Raw genomic sequence first — 18,982 nt, 5'->3', positions numbered from 1 at the left:
GAAAAGATGCAAACCCTCACCCACTGGCCTGAGCTAATCCCTCGTGGGATGTCTGACTAATTGCCTACATGCTGTGCTGACCTTTGGAAAAGCTGCCCACAGGGCGCCTGCATACAAGCTCCAGAGCTGGCAAGAGGAGCATGTGGACAAGGGCACACCTTCAGTGCTCCAGAGGGGAGTGTGGGCAGGGACCAGCTCTGGGCACAGCACCTGTAGCTCCTGCCTTAATCCCAACTCTGCCACTCGCTCACTCACGGTCGGGCAGATGCTCAGGGCCTTGAGTTTTCTGCCTGTGAAACAGAGGATAATCCTAACTGCCTGCTTACCTGACAGGCGTGGCATGAAGATTAATTTATATCTACCCAGCACTCTGACGATGCACAGCATTATCCCCAGCAAGCACTAAGCATCCTCATTGCACACCTACTGAGGCGGCAGAGCCACCAGATGGGTCACGTGGGGGGTGATGAGAAGCCCCCCAGGGCGCAGGGCAGTGGCTCACCTTGCTCAGGGCCTTGGGACCCCATGGAAGGGACACTGGTGTTCAGCACGTCGTTGACAGCCGTGTCGCAGTAGAGGCCCCGCTGCACATCATGCTCACTGTCTGTCTGGTCGCTCTCCTCGTGGCCACTGTCCTTCAGACTGTTCCCCTCCAAGTCCTTGAACGTGGAGCTGCTGGGAAAACACAGCTGTCACTTACTGGGTGGGACAAGGTGGCCCTGACACCTCAGTAAGCTGGGAAGGGAAGGTCCCTGGGATTGCTCCCCAGGCATGGAGAGCTGGGGCAGGGGGTGTGAGTGAAGCACCCCCTGCTTGGCACCTCTGCACCCCAAAACACAGCATCCAGCCTGCACCATCTCTTCTGCCCATGGGTATGGTGTGAGCCTGTGGGTACAGTCAAGCTGCTGTGGCTCTTATGGAAGCTGAGAGTGAAACAGGATTTGAAATAAAATTTTAAAAATATACATTAAAGTGAGCTGTGTCTATAACTTGACTCCCCCATATTGTACTACTTCATCTTGAAACAACATAGGATCTAAACTCCATTTTTTCAGGTTATAGGTCAAATCCTAATCACTTAACGCTTGAAAACAAAAGTCACCCTAGAAATGGGAATTTCTTTTCATCATGATGATGCCATTCTTGTTTTTAAAAACAGACCAGTGATTCTGGGTCCAAGTTCACACAGCTTTAAATCTGATACACAGTCAAACATCCTTGACAGCCCCTGCAAGCACAGCCACTTGCTGGGGAGATCCAAGGGCTGAGCTGCTCCCAGATTTCCCCCAAGGGCTAAGCAGCTCCATCACGCCATAGAACCCAGCTCTCAGGCTAGAGGGATGGTTCCTGTGAAGACAGGTTGAGAGAGCTGGGATTGGTCATCCTGGAGAAGGCCTCGGGAAGATCTTTGAGCCCCTTCCAGTACCTAAAGGGGGCTTACGAAAAGAGGGAAGGTGACTTTGTACACAGGCAGATAGTAATAGGACAAGGGGGAATGGTTTTAAACTGAAAGGAGAAAGATTTAGAGATTTAGATATTAGGAAGAAATTCTTCTCTGTGTGAGTGGTGAGGCACTGGCACAGGTTGCCCAGAGAAGCTGTGGATACTCCATCCCTGAAAGTCCTTAAGGACAGGTTGCACAGGGCTTTGAGCAACCTGGTCTAGTGGAAGGTGTCCCTGCCCATGGCAGGGGAGTGGAACTAGATGATCTTTGAGGTCCCTTCCAACCCAAACCATTCTAGACTCTATGAAGAATTGCATTTCTGGAAGCATTCGGGTCCCCTCTGCTGCTCCCCAGCGCCTTGAGAGGGGCAAGGCCCCAGGACACCGGGCTGCAGCAAGCATCAGGGACATCTTGAGATGCACCTGCCCTGGGTGGCACAGCCACTCTGCACTCCTTCCACAATCAGCCTTAGCATGGGAAATCTGCACTTGTTGGGAGGATCCACCTGCACCCACCACTCTGAACTTTCCCGCTGGCTGGTTTGGTGTGAAACATCAGTGGAAGACACGGCCTCTGCTTCAAAGCCCCAAAGAGCTGGAGATTTTCATTACTTTGAAAAGCCCTTTTGTGTCTCCACGGAAACCAAGCAGACCACCTACCATCTGATGCTCTGCAAAAGCGCGTGAGGGGGGAGCTCTGAAATACATACAAATTGGTAAACCTTCAAACATTACCTTTTAAATAAAGATGTCCCTGTTGAAGCCACTGACTTTGATTCCAGGCTACATCAAAGATTTTTAAGTTAAGAAAGCACCACAAATCTACAATTCATTTGTGTGCGTGTAGATGAGCAAGGGAAGCAGGCAGACAACACAGGAAAAGTACAAATAGATTAATTAAGTGCTGGATTTGAGGAGATTCACTCACCAAAGATAGAAGAGCTAAAACATCTTCATAAAGGCAAAGGATGAAAATGATGCAGCAGTATGTTACAGAAAATATTTTTTGTTCTCAGATGTCTGCACAGCATTCCTGGCACTCGTTGTACTTAAGATACAAGACAAAGGTAGAAAGCGAGGGGAACCGCTGTCCTACACGGAGCTGCTGTTCATAATGCACAGGCAACCCGTGTTACAACGCATTTATCTTCCCCGCAGTGAACCAGACCGTAATGCAGCAGCCACACGACATGTTTCTGCGGCTGACACTTCTCTAAAGGATGGGCAGGTCTGGGGGAATCAGCGGCAGCAGCATTTCCCAAACAATACAGCCTCGGAGTAAGCCCCGCTGCGGCAGGCGGGAGCGCTGTTTGCCTTTATCTTAGGTGTGAACGAGGAAAGATTAATAGATTTGGGTTTTTTTCAGCATGCCTGAAGACTCTCTGGCGAGGAGCAGCGTGGTGTAGGCAAGCCAACTCTCACAGTCGCATTAGCATCGTTAAACATCACGAGCCACACAGGCAAATATACCTGCCCTTCTCCGGCTGAACCCGCGCTGCTTAAACAATGCGCTCGCAGCTCCCTTACTCCTCAGATTTTTAAGATGTAAACAAATGGGATCTCAGCCAGGCAGATAATTGGATATTTTTACTGTTCAGATCAGATCTTAACACTTCAGAGCCGGCTCCTGCTCTCTGTAAAACCCTTGGTTCAGCGATGCCTTCTGCAGAGCCACCGAGTACGGGCACGGGCACGGGCATGGCTCGCTCGCCGCACACCTCGGCCGGTCCCTCGGGAGCAGAGGGGAGGTGGGCAAAGAGCTGCCGGCCACCTTCTGCGCCCGCATCCTGCGCAGGGAGCCGGTCCTCCCGCCCTGCGCGGCGGCGGCTCCTGATGAGTATTGATCGTGCTGTGTCAGTGCCTTTCCCTGCCTCGGCAGTCGCCGGGAGGCAGCGGCAAACCTCACCCCCTGCCCCGCGGGGGGATGCTCACCTCTAGTTTAACACAATCCAGTGGGTTTCATCCAGATAACCCCGGCGTTAACCTCCCAGAGACGTTTCCTCACCACTGCTAAGCCTTGAGGAGACCAGTGTTTCATCCAAAGGGCTAAATTCCTCCAAGGGCAATTGCCAAGTTGCAATTGAACTGATTGTTTCCTTTTTACCCATGGAAGAAACAAGCCTAGCAAAGTGCTGGTTGCCTCGCTATTCAAACTAAAACAGTGAGGGTGCACACAACCCAACTACCTGCCTCCAAACAACTTTCTTTCTTTAAATTTTCCCCGCCTCACATGGCAGGGAGATCCCACCACCCAAATCTATCCCTTTATTCCTGTGCAATCAAATGGAATAAACTCTCAGAATTTGAAAGTTGTCAGGGTAACAGCACTCCACCTCACTCACTGCACCTTCCTGGTGTGAAGGAACCAAAGAGAAGGAAAAAAGGTTTTTCCTTTATTGCAAACCAAGAGCAGGGGGGCTTAATGGGACGTAAGTACTGTTTTTAAAATCAAATGATTACTCTTGAAAAGTTTTGCATATTAAAATAAGCAAGTAGTATATAACACAGTACGGAAGGACATTAAACACTCAAGACTTGGCTGGGCAAACCCAAGTGCCTCCAAGTGAGCCTACGTACCTTTTTATTAAATGAGCTCTGCTGTTCACGTAGTTGGAATCAAAGGAGTAGTTTTCAGTCTGGAAGGAGGAAAAGAAAATGGAGATGGTTACAAGTCTGATTTCCGTGACTGGGAACAGTCAGGTTTGCAGGGCCAGGATGAAAACCTGCCAGAGGGAAAGAGCATCACACCATGGGACAGACCCCTGCGAGCAGGACAGAGCCAGGCATGGAAAACTCCAGTTCTCCCTAGTCTTTCCACCTGTTTTCAACAAAAAGAAAGGCTGGTGGTGACCACTGAACAATTTGCAGAGAAGAAACAATGTGCCTATGCTCTGTTAGAAAACTAATTGCTTTTAATTCCCTGATGAACTCAGTTCTGTGTGTGTCAATTTGACTGAAAGTTCAAAAGGTATTTTTCTTATTAGTGTATAATTAACATGTTAAAATATTTATTGCATAGATATGTAAATGCCAGCAAGGTAATCCCCTGCCAGAGAATTTAATGCGGGCACTTTTCTTTGTTTTACATCATTTCATTTGCAGAGACAGTGGACTCTGTTATTAATAAAAAAGCAAACAATGGGTGACATGCTTAAAAGTTGGAGGGGAGTGAAAGTAGGGCAGAAAAGTCAGAGGACTTGTCACTTGCAAGCAAAACCCACTAACTCGCTCTGCACTCAAAGCAGCATCTTATAACCTCAGATTACACAGTGCCAGGGTTCTGGTGCTGGCAGCAGGTAAACAACCAAAAAAAGCAACTAGAAGGACATGGTGGGAGCCATGTGGGGGCATGTGATGGTGCTGCATGGTGGGACATGGTGGGAGATGCACAGTGGGATGCAGTGGCTGTTGCATGGTGGGACGTGTGGGAGCTTCATAGTGGGATATGATGGGAGCTGTGGGGTGGGATGCAGTGGTAGCTGCATGGTAGGATGTGGTGGGGGGAGATGCATGGCAGGATGTGGTAGGAGATGCATGGTGAGTCACAGTGGATGCCATGTGGTGGGACATGGTGGGATCTGCATAGCTGGGCCAGGATCCTTCCTGAGCTTCAGGGACCCAGGAGGATGCAGGTATCTTTGTACAAGTCAGGCACCACAGTCCACCTGTCCATCCACCCAAAGACCCCCAGATCTGCAGAGATCCCATCTAGGCTCCCACCAGCATCACCCCCAGCCCAGGGGATGCTCCTTGCCTCCTGGGCAGCAGAACAGGTAGACTTTGCTCTGCCCTCCTTCCTCTAGGACAACAGCAGCATCCTCTCAGGACAGAAATAGGGACATCCACCTGCCCCAGAGCCATGTCCTGCCTCCTCTCTGCTGTGGCTCCTCCTCACTCCATCCCCACGGTTGTTCGCCTTCCCAAAGAGCCTCTCTGTGATACTATGGCCTGTTTTTATGGCAATTATGAACATGGTAAAAATAAATGCATGCATCTTTAATGTCTCAATAAATAAAGGAAAGCAGAGTCTGCTGCTAACGTAATCACAATGGCAGGAGGCAGGGAGAGGGGCTGCTGCAGCAGAGCCGAACGTGAAATCCAATCGTACCCCAGCAGAGGTTACACCACTCTGCCAAGAAAATAAAGCAAAGGCAGCGTTGGTTAAGTGTAACCTTTTCTGAAGTACAGCACAATATCTAATTTACCAAACAGGAACCTCCCAGAGAGAAACACACGAGGAGCTGCGAGCCGGGGGAGTTGGCCTAGCACTCAGCACAGCTCAGTTATTACTTTCACACAGTAATTACTGCTGGAGAGTCACGCAGGAGATTTACTGCACAAACTACTGGTCCCTGCAGTTCCTGCATCCTCAGTCCTGCTGGACGACTTTGATGGTTAGAGCTCAGGAGCAAACAGACACATGTATTTTTAAAGTATATGATGCCCAAGACTTTAAATGCTGCAGAAAATACCTGATCCTGTGTTTATCCATCAACTCTGACGCAGCCATCCCAGAGGGAGGGATGCAACCCCACAGCATCCACCCACAGCAGCCGCAGTGTAGATCTCAGCCCCACAAAAGAAATGAGGGCAGCTGAACAATGTAGGGCAGGAGGGATGGGAGCCAGTTTCCACACAATCCCTGCTCAGTGGGGAGCCCCCTCTATCACCCAGCACCCACAGACATGGGAACAGCTCCCACAACCCCAGAGCCTCAGCTGGTTCCATCCCTGCATCCCCAGCCCCACTGCCATGCCTGGCAGCAGCAAGACCACTTGTACCCACCACTACCTCCATCACCTTCATCCCTGTATGTGCACAGTTAAGCCCTGGGAAAACCAGAAGAGGGACAGGTGGGCAAGAGGACTCAGACAGCAAATTTCAATATATACAAATACATCACAGAGCTTTAAAATGTTCAGAGCAGTGACACCGCACTACCCAGGCTTCAGGGCCAAGGAATACCCAAGGTCATCTGCAGGGAACACTTGACCATTGCCACCAAAACCCCTCCGCAGGCTGAGGAAATGCCACACATGGTGCCATCACATCTGCCACAGCCCAGATACAGACCTGGTGCTAAATCCCCCTCTGACCAACATCACTGGGAGCTTTGCTATTGATTTCAGACCAAAAAAGAAGACCATATCCTGGTCTTCTGAAACCATTCACCGACGAGTAAATTCCCCATGATTTATGTTTGATGGCCTGGAGTAACGTCCTTCCTGTGAGCTCCCTGCCCCACATGCCCCCCTGCTCGGGATGCTCTGCACCACGTCACTGATGCAACCCCGGACAGCCACACGTGAGAGCGAGCGGGTTCCCGCGGGGTCGGTCACAACATCCGTTCCCAGGCTTCCAATGCCCCTGCCACTGGACACAGCACGAGTAATGCTAATTGCTTCCAGATTTCAGACAAAACAAGGAGCCACGTGGCCACAAGGATGGGAAATCCGCTTCCCCCCGGGCTAGGGTCTGCACCCTTGGTGAGAGCTGCCTGTGCTGCCCACACTGGCATGAGGGTGGGCTGCCCGTCCTGCACACACCAGCATGCTTCTGCCAGTACACAGGGCAGCCCAGCGGTTTACAAGACCTTTCCTTAGCCATGGGATTATCCATCAAGGTTATCTCCATGCAGACTAGGGGATCAAAACAGAAAAATAAAAAAGAAATTAGATTTTTCATGGAGAACGGCTGCTTTATAGCTTGCATTATTCGATCGAAGTTCACTTGATTTAATTCTAGTTCATCCTGCGAGGTGCAATCACTTATAAACACAGGCAAAATGATGGGAAGGAGAGCATCTTCAACATTTCAACATTTTAATTGGGAAAGGCTCCGCTCCCTCTCTTAATGAGACCCAAAGAACAAACTCAAAGTACAAAAAAGAGGGAAAAGGTAAGGCTGGCTGGTGCTGATGAAAAGTGTGCTCTTCATCAAGTGCATCATCAAGACGCTGGCCCTCATCTTCTTCATTATTTTGGCAAAAGCAAACAAACTGTCACTGTCTCACTAATCAGCATCGCTCCTGTAGAAATCAAAGGGGAGCCCAGCCCCAAGTCCAGCCTCTCCTTTCCATGTTCAGAGCTGGGTATGGCAAGGACCTCCCAAACACGCTGCCAACTCTTATCTCCTGCTCGTTGTAACACAAATAAAGAACACTCACACTTGTCATGATCAGCCCCTCAGCCTCTGTGCTATGAATAAACAATACATTCCAGACATTGGAAAGCACTGGATAAACACCTAGCATAAAGTCTGTGGTCTCTGCCTGCATTTCTCTTGGAGGAGAGAAATCCTGCTGTCCTCTGGGCTCAGGATTTGCTCTCCAGATGCAGGCATATTGGTGTCAATGCCATCAATGAGAGAGCCCTGGCTCGGCATACAGCTTACCAGTGCCTAATTTGAAAAATGTTTTTAAACGCTGCCTTAGCAACACAAATATAAATATAACAACAGACACAGAATCGAGCAATCAGGAGGGAAATATTAAACTTTTTTTTCCCCCCAGCGGTTGCTTTCAGTTGAGGACTGCCAATTCCATTAAATTTAAAAAAAAAGGAAAGATATACAAACATCAGAACAACTCTTCTTGACCTGGATATCGATGGGGGTGACTTCCCTGACAGCAAAAGGTCTGTTAGCAACACGACTGCTCACTCTCTGCCTTAGAAAAAGAAATGAACCCCAGAGGATCCAAAGGTGGTTTAAGGGGAATTAATGCAAGTGCCAGTGGAAAGGTCAGCAGGCTGCAGCAACTCCGGACACCACCACTGCTGTGGACTGCTGGAGAAACAGAGGATGCTGGCTGGGGTTGGTCCCCAGGGTGTGAGAGATGTGTCCTGGGCCATGCCAGCAGGCTCAGAACAGCACAGCCATGCCCATGTAGCCTGCTCGCCTCAGGGCAAATGCCCAGGATCTGGTTCTTTACGACTCTTCCTTCTTTTCAGCTATTTCAAATGTGGGGTTTTTTTCCAAACTAATATCCATGGAGGTGAAAATCCATCTTTCACCACCGCATCTGGATCCAGGCTCTTGATGGAGAGTTTGGTTTCTCAGTCCACACATCAGCCCCCAGCAAAGTCCACAGTTGCTCAAAGCTGGACCCATCTCTCCTGACCCGAAGTGACAGGTATCCATCCCTCTGCCAGTTTCTGCCTCAGAAGACGACTCTAAAGCATCTCAACAAAGGTTTTTTTGCCCTTCTTCTCACTTCAGGGTGAAAACATTTCTATCTTTCTACAAATTATTGTAAACCTGCTGCAACCTCCTGCCAAAGCATGTAGGGACACTTCACAAAATCAGCTTCATAAAAATGACACATTTAGCGCCACTTTTTCAGGGTTATCCCTTGAGCCTTTTTTTTTCCTCTACGTGCCTTGTTAATAAAGCTTGCATGTCACCCTTTATTATTAAAAAACAAAGCGGACCTTTCTCCAAGGCTGCAATGTGCATCTCTCCTTTTGGGTTTCAGAAAGTCCTCCAGAAACATGCGACGGCTCCTCATCCTCTGCATCAACCTGCACATCTTCACCCGGAGCACTGGTCTCCTGACTTTCCCTCCATGCTGTAGGCATCATAGGGGACCACAGAAATGGCAAATTGTTCCCAAAAATCCACTGGGCCTCCCTGGTGGGAAGGGCAGGGTTCGCAAGACCGCTTCTCCTGGTCCTTCTGTATCCTCGGTCCTGCTCTCCATGGGCCACTCAATCACAGCCTCCAGCATCTGCAATAGAACTGTTGCTGCCTATTAGGAGATCTCGCCAGCATTTAATTCTTATGGTTTGAATTATATTGTGGGTGATATAGAATTCATGCAAATTAAATAAGAACACTCCAGCTGCACTTGGGAAACAGAGAAAATTTCAAAGTAGGGCCCAGGTCAAATGAAGTACGCATCAGCAATGAGGGAAAGTCATTATCATTTACCAAGCTGCTTATTTAGCCCATGGGAAATAAGCAAGCGGTCTGAGATTCCTTCCCGCTGGGAGCAGGCGCTGTATGAAACCCCACAGAAATCTAACCCCGTGGCCCTGAGAGGAACAGCCAGGCTGGTCCTCATGCTCTCACACCCAGCACTGCAGCTGGTCTCTCTCTGCACACCGGTGGAACACTCGTCAGATCCAGCTCCGGGCTGGGAGCGGATCACAAAGGACGTCAGGAGAGATTTTCTCCCATTGTGTGTGATGCCACGTAATTAGCCCCTGTGCTACTGGCTGCTCACAAGGACACTGCTGCCTCAGAGTGCGGGTCAGGGGCCAGGACCAGCGACCATACACGGTGCCTGACCCACTTGAAGAGCTTTGCTCCTCCTTCCCTGCACTCACCACCAGCTCTGCTCAGGCACTGGCAGAATCTGTGACATCCGAAACCGTGTGTGAGGGTCTGAGCACCGTGGCCGCAGCCTGGAAGGTGTGTCAGCAAGCAGACCTGTATTTCCCACTTCCTAACTTTTCAGAATTGGCAACTACCTGGCATTGTGTCAGAGATGTAAGAGCAGCAGCAGCCCAAGGCTTTGGGTTAAACACCAGTGCAAACTTCACCCAAATAGCTACTGGGGCTTCCACCGTGGGGGAAAGTCAGCAAATGCTGATGGACACGGTGAGGAGAGCGATGCCTGTGTCACCCCCAAGCAGCCCACCACCCTCTCCTCCAAAAGCCAAGCTGTGCTGTGGCTCTGAGACCCTCACAGGCTCAGGGCCTCTGGAAAGGACCTGTCTTGTCCACCTGTGTCCATGAGTAGCTCCAGCTACATGGGCACCAGAGCACAAGTCGGGGGAGAGGGGCAGAGGACACACCTCTGACCATCAACAGCCCCAGGCAAGACAGAAGGAAAACATGAAGCGATTCAGCTTCTAAGCAGCATTTAAGAGCCAGTCACCTGGAAGAGCTGAAAGGACCTGACCTCTGGCATCTCCCTCTGCAGCCATCTCCCCACACCCAGCTTGCTGCCAAAGCCTCCCATACAGGAGACTGCAAACTGTGAACTACCAACATAGCGTCTCTGAAAAAGTAAGTGCATTTAGCATCTGATATTGATGTTTTATAATTAGATGTAATACAGCAGATCATTTTCCTGCCCTTGATCAATGAAACCAGGGTTGGGTTTGGGGTTGGGCTGTTTTGCAGACACTCTGATTGCTGCCTAAGTCTACTGGAGCAGTGCCTCGCTCACTTCAGCAGGAACGAGCAGAGACAAGGATGTGCAAACACAGCATCCATTTAGATTTACTATCCCCGAAATATAAACAGAATATTTATTTCTGGTCTTTTAAGCAGTAATTTCAAATTTAATGAGGTACAATGAACATTCCTCAGAGCTAGACTCTATGGCTACTTAACACCACCAACCCTCTAATTACTACTGCAGCTTAAATAAAGGGCATTTGTTCTGATGGACTTTATTAAACACCGAAGGAAAAGAGTCCAGCCTCCATTTTCTCTTGATGAAATAAAAAGCATTGCAGAGAAATCACTGGGAGAGTGATTTTAGCATCACTCTGCTCATCAGAGTGAGCAGAAGTATCAAACCAGACTATTACAGTGCAGTTATCCCACTAATCCGTGCTGAACTCCTGTCCCCTCCCCAAATAAATATAGGCTTTGTCATTTTTTGTTTGAAAATGGATCGGAAGCAAGAGGAAAGGAGCTGCTGAGAAGTGATTTCAAAAAAGGGTATAGGATTAAAAACTCAGATTGAATCCCAAGAGCAGCAACACACAACAAAAACAAAACTGCACCCCACAAAGCCATAAATAGTGTCACCCAGCAGGACTTGTCAACAGATCAGATATACACAGTATGGTTTTGAAGAGCAAAAATGCAATCCTAAAAACCTGCCTTACATCCAGATGGCATCTATAACCCAGAACTCATTGGTGGACGTGGCACAGGGGTCTCTCCATCAGAACGATTGGGGCAGGCACCTGTTTGACACCACACCTCAAAATCGACTGAAAAACAAAATACTGACCCAGAAGTGAGGCAGGCTTTCCAGGGGAGAGCTTATAGACACATTTCCTGGACCAAGAGCAGCCAGGAGTCTGACCATGCCCTAGCAGCTGCCCAGAGCTTCCCTCCTGGCTGGGACAGGAGGGATTTGGGGGCAGCAGGGGCAATGCCTCCCTCCCACGTGCCCATTGAAGGGCATGGGGCTCAGCTTGCTGGCCCCCTGGGGCACAGCCTTCTGCACTGGGTTGCTGCCTTAATACGCCAAGGAAAATTCCCTGCAGGGATATAAAGCCAATAAACCTAATAAAAGGTTTTTTCCCATCACCTATGCTTGGGACTTTCAGATGTGTAATGGATTCATGCATGCAGCTCCCAGCACAGACTACACCCCTCCCTAAGTAGTGCAAGAAACAATCTGGATCTAATCAGCAGCCCCAGGGTAATGGGGCATGACTTACAGATTTGTTAAAAAACCTTTCAGAACTGTCCTTTCCCTGCCTCTTGCCATTAGGAATGAAAACAAATATAACAGATGAACCTTTTTTTAAACATTCCCATTGCTAGGGCTAAATAAAACTCCTTGTCATTCACCTTCTGGAGAGGCAGGTCAGGCCGATGCGTTTTGTAGGGAACAGGAGAAATCACAGATTTGTCACTGCAAAAAAGAAAAATATAAAAAAAGAAAACGAAAGAAGGAAAAAGAAAAACCAAAAATCATTGCAGCTCAGTTAAAAATAGAGAAGGTGTGAGATGCTGCTGCCAATTCTGCACATCAGAGTGACGGGATGCCAGGCTGGCCACCCCGCTGGATGCATCCCCAAATGTGCACAAGTTCCAGGGCAGTCAAGGGGAACAGGGACCTTGGCCCTGTCCCATTTTTCAGTGCAAACCCCATTTCTTCTGATTTTTGGGCAAGCAGACAGTGCTTCACATGTCACCTACACACCCCACAGATGTCTTCATCCTGTGGCTTCACCCGAGGCTGGATCTGGTCCCACGCGTGCCCAGGGCACATAGCCATGCACATCCAGACCCAGCTCTGGAGTGGAACCTCCACACCAGCAGCTCCCACCTGGCTTCAGCTAAAATCCCCCAGCACTGGTGGATAATAAAACCAAGGCAAACACTGTCCTTCGTGCTTATGGTGTTATCATTTACATTGTTTCTCTGGAATTGCTTGGGAAGGCTTGCAATCAGGACAGCCTCAGGCAGCTCCCACTCAAAGCCTCGAGGGAATTTCGCTCACAACAAAACTCTTTATCAAAACCAGTTTTCCCCTGTTTTAATTTTTTTTCCCTACTCAGGGAGAAAAACACAGCTCTCCAGCCCACAAAATTACCCTGCAGCCACGAGGCTGGCTGTAAACCTGAGCAGGACCAGCCTTCCTCCTGCTGCCATCGCTGTCCTTGGCACCACGGCACCATGAGCAGAGTCCAGCTCAGCTCAGCTCATCCCCCCTCAAAATCCACTGCCTCCCAAAGGTACCAGCACCCTTGGGGGCACACCAGCACCCTCCAAAGAGCCTTTCCTCCCCTCTGAGCCATGCTACCAGCTCAGAGGTGGTAGACAACTGAGGAATTCAGCCCATCAGGAACCTGTGTTCTTCCAGAATAAACTGTAGGGAAATAAATGATAATAAAGCACTTGCCAGGTTAGGGGATCAGACCTGGATGCCCCTCTCCATTCCCACACTGCCCTCTCCCCTGCCCGCAGCCACCTCACGTTATTAACAGCCTGGTAAACACAGCCCTTTGGTTATTACAAAGATGCCAAAACCTTACTACTTCTTGTTCCTTCCAGTTAATGTACCATAGCCAAGGATAAATTGCTATTACAAGGAACTAAAAATAAAAATGTTTCAGAGGCCGTAATTGGCTTGTCTTGTTGGGCTTTTTAAGGAGCCAAAGTACCAGTTCCAGGCTATTAGCCCTAAGGTTGTAGGAGAATGGTATAAAATATTTCTTCATTAAAACCCTACCTTCTTCATAGAGGTGTTTTTCTTTAGGTATTTTTTTTCCCACTTTCCTTCTTTCCTTTTTTATTCCTCCTTTTTCTTTTATTATTATTTTCTTTTTAAAAAACCATGCATTATCAAATAAGCTTTAGTTAAAAGAGGGCTTTGAAAGCCCAGAGGTGATATAAATAGACAGGGCTCGGTGCAGCTGGAGAACCAGCCAGAGCCTTCACTCATCTATTCAGGTCATTTTTCTACAAAACTTACATAACATTCCTCAGATGCATCCACAATCTTGGGCCATTTTCAACAATCAGCACCAAATCTTGCAGTCCTCAGGGAGATGGTGCTTCTGTGCTGGTAAACACCCAGACCACTGGCATGGGCTACAACCCTCTATGAGGCAGACAGATGTGCCCAGGGTGCTCCCTGGGATGGGGACTATGTTTTTTTTTCCTTTCTAGGCTTTTTGGTGCTATTTGGTTATTAAGAGCTTTAGTTACCACCATTGCTCAGTATCAGCAACAACCACAACAATCATGGTGTGATTTTTGGAGAGAGCCGGGAGTTGGACTCCATGATGCTCATGGGTCTCTTCCAACTCAGGATATTCTATGAAAACCAAACCATTTATTCAGCAAAACCCTCCTTTCAAAAGAAGCAGATGCTCCGCTGAGCGAGGACGCGGTAACTTGGCACCCGCTGTCCTGACGACGATGGTGACGATGCATCAGCAAAACAACAATAATTTATGGTCATGACTTTGAAATTGGCTTTAAGTCCTTGTGGGGCCTGCTCTGACCGACAGAAGCACCTTGGGACTGCCCTCACCACTTGCAAGGAGCCGGGCACAGCAGAGGCCTCTCTGCGACAATGGCTCAGTGCAGCCCAGCATTACAACAAATAATGATAATATCAATAATGAGGATGATCAATCTCCAGGTAATACTGCCCAGGACAGGAAGCACAGCAGAAAAATTACAACAGACCCTCTAACCTTCTGCGTTTTCTCAAGGAGAAGGATGCATGACACATTTCTTTGTGAAACAACAACCCAACAGGTATTTACTACTTTTACTTTGTGATGTGAAGGATGCTGCTAGAAGAAGACTATTTCTGTTAGGTACAATTGCTATTTTTTGATAGCGTCTAAGTCATACCTTGTTAAAAAGGGCAAAACAACAGTTATTAATTACCCTAATTAACCCAATTCATAAGACACATTTGTGTGGCTGTCATGACAACTGCTTTGACTAACTTGCCAAGAATAGCTTAGCTGTCCATTCAAATAAATCCCTGATAATTACTAGTCTAGTTTACTGGGCTTCTGTGATAATAATAATTAGTGCTACTGTACAAAAGGTCGCACTAAACAGTTTATGAATGATGCATTTCGCATGGTGATTACATGAGTCATGCAGCATCCAGCAAACGGACACTGCCACATCTCCAACATGGAGAGATGTGATTAGGTGGGAGCTCTGCCTGCAGACAGCACAGCAGGCTGAGAGGGAGACGTCATTAGGGTCGGAGGAGGAACAACCATGGAGAAGTTGGGTTGAGTCAGGACAGCCACCGACCTGCCTCCTCAACGGCTGGAGTGTCCGTCCGTCCGCCCTGCCAGCCACCAGGAGACGGTGCTGGACTTCTAATGATGGCACTGGTAGACACTGAAAACCTTCCACACGCTTGACCTGTTGCGTGTTGGTATCTCACCTCACTACCTCAGTCCCCTCCCTGTCAGGGACATGAGGTCACCCCTCTGGTTTTGGCACACTTCCTTGTTGTTAGGTTTCAGGATCAGTAACAAAAGGGGGGCAGATCACCAAAGGCAACGTGAGCTGGGGGTGGGCAGTTCTAGCCCTCTCCATCTTTGAAGACAGAGAGATCCTCCAGCCTGCAGATTGGGTTTCCCCACAACTGGCTGGAGATCCTGCACACTGCTGTCCTGTGGGCAGCAGGCATCACTCAGCCCAGCATCATTGCTCCTGAGGCTGCTGTAGACAGAAGAAGGGGCTACCTCCTCCAGCACCTTCCTGAGCTCCTGACATGACTGTGCTCTCATCACATTCATGACAGGAAACCTAGGCCTGACAAATACCATTCTTCCTCTGCAAAGGGGGGTGGGACCAGACTGCACCCACACTAAAAAATCCTGCAAAACTCTGGTGCAGAGAGGGCAGTGGGGCAGAGATGGAGGCATGACATTCACTTTTAATATAGAGGACAGCTGCCAACTCTGAGGAAATCTAAGAAATCACCCCATTTAGAATAAATTCTGATTAAATACCACCTATGGTCCTTATTGTACGTCCCTTCTTGCCTATCACAGAGGCATCTGCATGTAAACAGGGTCTTAATCGGCAAATATTTGTCTGCTGCAGCCCTTTCTTCTCTCCCCCCCACCTGAACTTGCAATTATTCTTATTGATTGACTTTAAGAGAGCACCATGCACATGCCTCGAGCTGCCACGCTCCGAGCAAACAAGGGAACAACGCCGGGCTCCGCTGTAATCATTACCGGGGCGAGCAATTGCCCTGTCACACATGGCAGGTTATGGCTTGAGACTGGAGGCAGCAAGGCCAGATGAACGCTTAAAACGTCGTTACAGTGTGAAAAGCGAGGATGTAGAAATGACACCTCCTTTCTCAACAAATCTGTTCCCAGAGCATCTCCCAGCTCTGCGAAGAATTCATCTCATTAAGCCCGAAGAGCCAACAGGGCCCTTGGAGGGGGTTCATGCGCTCGTGTCCTTGCTGTGTGCCAATATAAGCTCTGATGAGGACATCTTAGATCTGAGGGAAGATGGATTTGAGGTCCTGAGAAGGATTTCAGTGCTGGAACCTGAGCCCAGGCTCTCCTGCATGTCCCTCCCCCTAGTCCTGGCCAAATACACATGGTAGGAGATGAGGCACTTTTATCAGACCAACAAGCAGAAATTAGAGAAACTTGATACTGAGCAGAACGTTCCCCAGTTTTCCCAAGTGAAGTTTGCAGCTCAGTTCAATATGTTAGTGCCTAATGAAGGTTTCCCCCATACTCTGCAGGGTACAATCATTCTCCTCCTAATGAGCATGTGTTAATGGCATATTAATGCTGACAACAACTAAGTGCAAAGAACAAGAGATGAACATATTCCAAAATTCATCTTTTTTTCTTCCAAACAAAAGAATCCATTGCATGGCTGAACAAGCCCCAGCCCGGCAGGAGCCTGCGGCTCCCACAGCGATGCTGCCAGCTCTGGTCCTTGGGCTCACCACGGGATGCAGAGCCCGTATGGGACACAGCTTTGGTCTCTCACTAACCCAACCCCTGCAATTAGTTGTTGTACAGGGAGGGATCTCAGTCCAAGCACAGTACTTCCCGCAGATTAGGAACACAGCCACACTGGGGGAGAACAAGAAAGCAGAGGAACCGCTTGCAAACGCCTGGAAAAGTGTTTCGCTGGGCAGATAGGTTTGGATACTGTTTCTAAGCCAACAGCCGTGCGGATTTGCTTACTGAATGTAGCCTAAGCTGGGTCCCTGCCAGAGCATCCAGATGTGAATCTGAATATGAAAAGTCCAGGAGGGAGCAGGTGATGGGAGGCGCAGGCGTGGGCTCCGAGCCCCGTCCTGGTGCCGGCATCCCAGCCCATCTGGGTTTGTCTCACCAAGTTTACATAAGCTCTCAGGCATGGAAAAGAACACGCATAATGGGTGTTTTCCTGTTTTTTCTTCTTTGCTTGAGAAAACAGCTCCCAAAACCCTGACAGCTCCCCAAAAGCAGCATCAATCTCCCCCCCCCCCGGGTTTGCTGCCCAGCACTAGGCACTGCAGGGAGGTGTGGAAGCCTAATCCCCTACTTGTCTAACTCCCGTGTACTCCCACCATCACATACATTTAGATTTCCAGATCGATAATCGATGCTAGAATCAATAACAGGGAATTTAGCTACATTATAAAAACAGTAAAATCAGCCAATACTGAGAAATGACTATTGAGTCTTGTGTTTTCTGTACTCACTTAGTCTAATAACAGTGAATGATATTTTCCAAGTACATTATTCAGCAATAAAACCACCGAATTATTTGATCTCTTTCTAACCTTTATGATTCTAAGCACTCTTTTTGACCCAGATTGAATGAGGCAACATCTGCAGAGCCTTTCACAAAATTGTACTCGGAGTGCACTATTGTAGGTCTGCTGCCAAAGATAAATGTTATTATTTTAAAGCCATCATCCTTCTAATAGATGAGCAAACACACTGCATTAGCATAGCCTGCAGAGCTCGAGCACGGGTGAGAAAATGCCAGAGGGGTTTCGCTTAATGGAATTTTACATACCTGACTTAGGATGGGTTAATGCAATCCTCCAACACGGGAATTTTAAAACCTGCCCTGTGGCATACACCTGCCATTACAAAAGATGGTATAATCCAACAAGCTCCAGAAACCCATGAGAAACACGAAGGATTCACACCCAGGTCTCTGGTGACCAACAGGGTGTTGAGACAAGGACCTCATCTACAGGGCTCCAGCACACACTGACCTCTGCCATTTATCACTGACCTGCCCCATGTATGAGGTGTCAGGTGGAGCGCTGGGATTACCTGTGGGATGCTCCAGGTTTCCATCAGAGTGTGTATGAAGTACAATACCTGCCATGCACATCTGCCAGCATCAGCAGTCACTGCACTCCAGCCTTCAACAGCCTAAGGAGAACTCACCATAATTCCATGTTAAACAGGGAGTCACTTCACAGCTCAGCACTAATCACTTGTCTGGCTGACATAAGCCACTATCTTACTCCAAACTTAGACAAGAAACTAGAGGGAGACACTAAAGCAATGATGCTGTGCTCTCTTCTCTAGCAGACCCTCCAACAGGTGCCATTGGCAAGCTCTGCCCCAGCAGGAGCAGCAAAATTGGGAGCCATCAACAGCCTCAGTGTCCCTTTCTGGAGTGATGTTCTCCTAGGGACAGCCAGGGCAGCGCTGCCTGCAGAGCACCCCATCTATCACCAATTCAGAGCACGCTCTAATTTAAATTATAATTACACTTATAAGTACACAGATTACAACTGTTTATGCTACAAATAAGACCATCCTGTATTTTAATTAACAGAAAATGATTGGAACTCAACTATAGCCACTACTGGGAACAATATCTAATAATTTATTGAAGCACAGCCGTGCCCAGCCCCCTAGGCAGGCTGGCAGGAAAGAGGAAGCAGGCAGGGATGGGGGTCCTGCCCATCTGAGCCCTCACATGAGAGCAGGAGCTGCTGTCAGAGCAGACAAGGGGGTCAGGAGAGAGGGCTCCCAGGAGCAAGAGAGATGGAGGGCTCATCCCTGGAGACCCTGCAGGCAGAGCCTGTGGATGGAAGCAGGCAGGGGATGATGGGTGGGCCGGGCTCTGCCCTTGCTGGCTGATGGGAATTTAGAAAAAACCTGAGCAGGGCACAGTGAAGGAGGGCAGGAGCCCAAGGACCTGGGAGGGCACCTGGCTGAGGAGCTTCTCTGGCTCAAAGCCCTCAGGAGGGACTTGAGGAGATGGCAGCTGGAAAATACAGCTCTTCCACCCAGCCAAGCAGATGCACATAAGGTTATTCAAAGGCTACTGCACTTGGCCTCAACAATTCCTCTGCATGAGC

General features: G+C 48.8%; 1 protein-coding gene across 2 annotated transcripts in view; it reads right to left on the bottom strand.

The window, feature by feature from the left end:
• The window catches only part of PCDH19 (protocadherin 19), a 58,772-nt gene that overhangs the window by 27,585 nt on the left and 12,205 nt on the right, over window positions 1-18,982 (bottom strand). The window contains exons 3-4 of one of the 2 annotated variants that reach the window (XM_051785452.1): window positions 4,021-4,079; window positions 503-675 (exon numbers count right to left, since the gene is read on the bottom strand). In XM_051785452.1, the coding sequence (XP_051641412.1) occupies window positions 503-675; window positions 4,021-4,079 (232 nt within the window). The remainder of the gene's footprint in view (window positions 1-502; window positions 676-4,020; window positions 4,080-18,982) is intronic. The other variant, XM_051785455.1, reaches the window with a different exon arrangement.

This window comes from Manacus candei, unplaced genomic scaffold (assembly GCF_025592945.1).
Source record: "Manacus candei isolate 608988 ecotype Guabito, Panama unplaced genomic scaffold, ASM2559294v1 h1tg000003l, whole genome shotgun sequence".
In the NCBI taxonomy this organism is placed as follows: domain Eukaryota; kingdom Metazoa; phylum Chordata; class Aves; order Passeriformes; family Pipridae; genus Manacus; species Manacus candei.
This window is presented reverse-complemented; position numbering and strand designations above follow the sequence as displayed.